Source organism: Falco punctatus, assembly GCF_963210335.1.
Source record: "Falco punctatus genome assembly, chromosome: 4".
Taxonomy (NCBI): domain Eukaryota; kingdom Metazoa; phylum Chordata; class Aves; order Falconiformes; family Falconidae; genus Falco; species Falco punctatus.
In genome coordinates, this window is record NC_137583.1 from 22,750,220 (window position 1) to 22,756,293 (window position 6,074).

The 6,074-nt window shown below is 49.5% G+C and overlaps 1 protein-coding gene across 7 annotated transcripts in view; it reads left to right on the forward strand.

Moving 5' to 3' along the window:
• The window catches only part of ITPR1 (inositol 1,4,5-trisphosphate receptor type 1), a 201,153-nt gene that overhangs the window by 176,352 nt on the left and 18,727 nt on the right, over window positions 1–6,074 (forward strand). For all 7 annotated transcript variants that reach the window (XM_080384689.1, XM_080384690.1, XM_080384692.1 and 4 more), the window contains one exon: window positions 912–1,073. In XM_080384689.1, coding sequence (XP_080240815.1) covers window positions 912–1,073 — 162 coding nt within the window. The remainder of the gene's footprint in view (window positions 1–911; window positions 1,074–6,074) is intronic.

A 6,074-nucleotide genomic window follows, 5' to 3' on the forward strand; every position in this document is an offset into this window, starting at 1 on the left:
GCGCAAGTTTAACTTCCATTTCAGAAAGTATCTTCAGCGTGGGAGGAGAACCAGACTAGATAGGAAACCAGTTAGGTGTTGAAATTTAAGGTGTCAAGATGCGGTGTGCACCCCTCCTCCTCTTTTGTGGCTTTCTATTCCGTTCCTGCTTTTATTTTTAACGTCACTGGTGTGTACGTGAGTGTATGTGTGAGCCTCTGTGTACATACCAATGACACTGAGCACATGTCCACTGAAGCTCCTGACTGTAACTTAAACATGGACCATCAGAGCACTGGTATGCCTGAATGAAAATTTTATAATAAGCAATTTGTTGTAACTTAATCTGTCCCGCGTTTTAGCCTGAGCCAGCAGTCAGAATATGAATATTTCTTTTCTTTTTTTCTTTTCCATTAAAAAGGGAGTATTTCAACAATGAAAGAATTTCCAGGTTGAACGTGGTTTCTTTCATTAGAAAGCTCAGCCAAATTTTGCCTGACCAAAATAGCAAACCAGCTTTATCAGCAGAAAATGATCAACAAACACAAATTAAAAAAACTATAAGGTGGCAGCAGATTTCTAGCACTGGAGAATGTTTGTCCAGACGTGAAATCTGTGCTGGTTTAATGTCCAGTGTCCACGTATTGCACTGAAGTGTATCTGAAGGAGAAACAGCTGGGGAGAGGGAGTTGTTGCAAAGGGAAAGCCCACAGTAAGCAGCCTTAATTTTCAGTAGTTATGTCTGAAGTGCCTCATTGCCTCTAGCAGGCAATTTTGCAGACTCTCCAGTAAGATGCAAATGAAAATAACTACAGAGCTTGTGTATCTGAGGAATGTCCCCGTGTGGCATTAAAGATCTGTCTGCATGGAGCCACTGGGGCGCAGGTTTCCATTTGGCAAACGCTAATTGTGAACTCGCATCTTATTCTCAGGAGCGAAACCTGGACTGGTTCCCTCGGATGCGGGCCATGTCGCTTGTGAGCAGCGACTCGGAAGGAGAGCAGAACGAGCTGAGGAACTTGCAGGAGAAGTTGGAGTCCACCATGAAGCTTGTGACCAACCTCTCTGGCCAGCTGTCAGAGCTTAAGGACCAGGTAAGGGAGTGCTGGCTGCGAACAACGGGCAGGACAAAGGTCTGCGAGCCTGTTGTACTAAGCGGTGTTTTACAGCTCCGTGGGTTCTGCAAACCCCGTGAAGAACTTTTCTAACGTAGCTCTTGTTTAGGAAAGAAGTGAGCAAACAAAATGTCCTTCCAAAGCCCTGTGCCCCAGCTGACCTGCCTGGCAGTGCTAACTGAACTGGTGTAGTCTGAAGTGGCCACCTCCAGAAAGGGAAAACGCGCATTAAAAAAGTCAAAGCTGAAGTTAAATCGGTCTCGCTGGTGCAGGGAGCCTGTGTATTGTTGTTGGTGGTTGTTGTTATGGGTTTTAACCCAAAGTCCTTAGCACGAGCCTGTAAGTCAGAGGGTGTGATACTGATAGAAATGCTGGGCTGCTGCATGGACCTCAAAACCCACTGAGAAACTGGAGGAATGTTTGAGTGGTTAGCTTGCACCGGTCCCCTCCATGCTATCGGTGTCCTGCTAATGCAGATATCATTCGGCGACTGCAACGCAGCCAGACGCCCCACAGAAATATTTTGCATTGTGGCATATATTGCTGTGGCTTAACATGTGAACACTGCTAGACCTCTGCGTATTTTTTTCAGTCCAGTGGGTGTTTTTTTCTGCAGCAAGAGTTTGAGGACTTGTGTTAACTTTTAGCTTGGCTGGGGCTCGAGGGAATGGTGGGGATTCTTCCCAGCCCAGACCCAGTGATGGCTTTGTGAAAGCCACGGAGGCAGAGGGCTTTGCTTCATGCTGTCCGCATCCCGACTCGATCGCAGCCTAACTGGAAGTAGAAGGGCAAACGCAGCTGCCTGCCTTGGTGGGAGCCGCTAGTGGTGGCAAAGCGACTAGCTCCTTATCTTTATGGATTAATAACCTGAGCCAGATGGTTCAATTAATTAAGTTTATATAGATATCGGCACTGGATAAAATTAATTGCTGACTTGCACACGCTGGTATCCCGGGGCAATCAATGGAATTGCCCAGGGCAGAAATGGCCAACAGATTTGGTTCGTTATCTCTTCAGATGTGATCTGCGTATTGTAGCGCAGTTGGCACAGCTCTCTCCAATACTAATCAGATTCCTGCTTCCCCTCTCCGCGTGGGGCTGGCCGGGTTTCTCCGTAAGCCAGTCACCTTCATGGAGACATGAGTCTCTGGAAGCCAATACTGATGGCCATCCCGGTTCCCTGCCTTCCGATCATGCTCTGCATTTCTGATGGAGCTGGCCCCGCTTACCCAGCACCCCACGGAGCACAAGGAAGGGATTAACATGTAGGACTGGGGGCAGAAGACCTTGCTGCTCTTGGATGTAATTAATTTTCAGTCTGTGCCACAGACCCCCTTGCTCTTGTTGGTTTTGAGGCTGGAGGATAAGAGGCAGTTGCTCTTTTTGTCTGTGCTTTAATACTTGCTGCGTAGTGGTTTTGCTATTTCGCCTGGAAACAATTATCTTGAAACATGTGTCTTAGGTCTTCTTGTTGAAAGGTCTGACTCAAAGTGGTCTGCAGTCACCGGGAGCCTTCCATCGGCCACAGCCAGCTCTGAACCAGAATGCATTTATTTCTGAAGCTTGCAGCTCTTGGCTGACCAAGCACTAAAACCCCTTCTCGCTCTTTGTGAAAACAAGAATGAAGGATTTAGCTTTTAGAGAGCTATTTGACTGTAAAAGCTAAAGAGGAAACCAGCTTCATTAATGTTTTGATAGCTTTTAGGAATTCCCCTAAGTACCATTATTGAGAGCCCTGCCTAAGTTGCAGGATGCTCCAATTATCTGACAAACGGGTATATCCCTCCTCCTGATCAGGAACTGTCTCCAGGAAAAGGAACTAACCCGGGGAACTTTTATTTGTATTTATTTTCTGGTAATTAAATAAAGGGAAAACCTCTCATTCATTTTCTTTTCAAGCTCCTTAGGTTTCTGGAGACTGTAATTGTTCGAAACTGAAGTCCAGTGTGCCTGCTTTCACAAAGGAGTGCACCAAGAGCCATTAAAATCTTGAACGCTTTAATTCTGTGCAGAAAAGATTACAACATAATTGTCTGCAACAGCAGGGGATTAGATGTAATCATCCAGAAGTCCTTTCCAGTGCCATCCTCTGCTGTCAGAAAGTGTGAGGCATCTCTAATAGACGTTGGCTTCTCGCTCAGGACGGTCCCCTCACAGCAGCCGGGACCCCTGACCTCCGTCGCCATAAGCGTGACGCGTTGCTGGAGCTGTGCTGCTCAGGTTGGCTTTGTTGGAGCGGGCTGGCAGGCAGCGCGTCCGTCTGTGCGTGTAGGGCCGGCATCCTGCTCGTGCGCTTTGCACGTGCCCTGCTCCCGTTCCCGGAGTTAACTCCAACTCGCCCGTAACCTTTGGAACTAGGCAGCATGCATCTGTGCAGCTACGTACAATTATCAGAGTCCAGCTTGACTCAGATGAACTTCAGGCCTCTTGGTTTCAATTTTTTAATCCTGTCAGCATTATTCCAGTGGCTGACAGCTCCCCTGCAATATGTCGTGCGTAGCTTTTATTGCCTTTTAGGCACAGGTGTACAGTCGCTGCAGCTGTAAAGCTTTTGCAAGAGATTCGCTGTCCGGGTAAATGTGATAGAGATTATAGTTGCTCCAACTTGCAGTCCTGTGCCCTCTAGACAAAGTTACACATCGCGTAGGATTAATAACGTTCAGCATCAACACTGCAATTGCATTTCTCTCTCTGCTTTATGCTCGCTTGTTTTATTCTTCCCTTTTCTCAAAAGGCACGTCTTCTATACGCTCCTGCATCAGGGTGCGCCACCCCTTTTTTCTACACAGCATGAAAAATACCTGATACAGTCCCTCGTCATTGCTTATCTTTCCATTTTTATTTCATGTATCCCCTGAACTGGTTTATTGGCTGTGTGAAATTGTGGCTCTTTAGTTTGTTCAGTGAAGCTAATCGGTGTGAATGGGCACTTCTGGAGTGAAGCCTCTTTGCATCTCCAGCGTGCGGGCCATCTTACAAACAGTTGAAGGAGGTCCCAGCTGGCTCAGCAGAGGAGTAGCTTGTGTGTGCATCTGTGACCAGGGAGCAATGGGAAGACCCCTCTCCTCCTGCTCCTGTTTGCCTGTGAAGCCTTACGAGCCTTTTGCGAAAGCAGCCTTCCCGAAGTGTGGTACAGAGGGCTGGGGAGTGTGACCTGTGCCTGGGAGGCTGTGGTCATCTTCCTGGAAAGGTGAAATAACGGTTCTGCTTCCCCTTGGGTCAGGCAATGAGCAAGGCACTGGGCTGCAGTCGAGTTTAATTATAGTTTCAAGAGGAATCACCGTATTCCGGTCCCTTCCTTAGTGGCTCAATGAGCTGTAATTATACCCAGCTAGCCTGAGTGACAGCAGGGGGGTGCACAGGGCTGCATGGCCGGTGGGACATGGAGGAGCCTTTGGAGGTTGCCCAGAACAGCCTGTTTTGACCAGTTCCTGTCCCCACAATGAGCATCTGTGGTCGGCCGCGGGCCGGCTGCCCCAGCAGGTACGCCGTGTCAGGGTCGGGAAGGCTATTCGCCATCGCTGACGCTGGAGTTTTTAAACAAACGCATTCAAGTGTGCGTGTTACAAATGAACCAAATGTGTGAGTGTGCTGTCTCCCTTCTCCTGGAGTTACTTCCACAAGCAATTAGATTGGCTGACATTTGTCATGAAGTATCTGAAAACTGAAGAAGTCGCATTGTGGATGTAGGTGCTACAGGAAAACTGTTGCAGGAAACTTAGTTAATTTTCCTTAAGAAAAATACTCTAAATTTTTATCTTATGCTTGAATGAGAAATTATTTTACGGGGCAAGCTGGCCAGGTTTTCCAGCACATGGGTGTGCTGCTGCATGATCCAGCGAAGCCCTGGTGAGCCGGCTGGCCCGCCCAGTTAGCACAGCTGGGCGTGCTCAGCCCCAGCAAGGGAGCAGCAGGAGCAGGACATGAGCACGGCTGCTTGTGCACGCTGTCTTGATGCCACCACGGACCGCATGCAGTGGCACAGCCATACATTTGCACGTTGTCCAAGGGTGTGGGGGCTCTCAGTAGAGCCCAGGTGCCCGAGGAGCAGTTTTGGGCTCCCCTCGCCTCGGTGGCCCAGGGGCAAGGCACTGCCCGGCATCCTCCTTGGCACGGCCGCTGCAAGCCATCCCACGTGTCGGCTCCTCCGAAGCTGAGACACGGCCGCAGAGGGAGCCGTGGGGAGTGCCATGCGGTGATCCAGCTGTTCGCTGCTGGAGACTCTGCCCACGCCAGAGTAGTTCCTTACGTGGCGTGTCAGCTTATGCAAGTTGTCAGAAACCTTCCCAGGTTTGGAGGGGGGGGGAAAAAAAAAATAGAGCGGAGAACTGGATTGTGACCGTTTTTCAATGTTGGTAATAAAAGCATTAGGATCCATTTTCAAGTCATGATTGCACTAATTGGGAGGAATGTTAGTTTCTCTGCTGGGAAGTACTGCCAAGGATTTGGCTGTCTGGCAGTGAGGCGGTTAACCTCCCATCCCTGCCTTGTGTCTTGGCTTTTGGCAGATGGGAAGGGATGTTGGCTCGCTTCTGATGAGAGCGGGAGCGCTCGAGTCTATTCCAGCAAAGGCAAGGGTATTCCCAGCCTGACTTGAGGGCTCGCCCCTTTTTTTCCACCCGCTGCGTCTCGTCTGCCTGGTACGTTGGACCGGTTACAAAGAATTTCTAACGGGGGAGGTTTCAACAAGCTGCTCTCTGCGCTAATTCGTGCTGGCCGCCTGGCTCTCCGGAGCGCTTTTCTTGCAAAACAGTAGTCAGTCACACGAGCGAGGTCATGGATGGCCCCGATGAGTGCACGGGACGGAGCTGTAGATGCCTCTCTCATCTATTAGCGCTTGGCACGCCGGACGGAGGAGCGTTGCTTGTAGAAAGCGGGTTTCAGAGTAAAGGCAAACCACAAAAGGCAGCGCCGGGTCCTTCAGCGAGCTGACGCACGGGAAGTGTCTAGGCCTAATGAGCAAACTCTTTAATTTTCCAG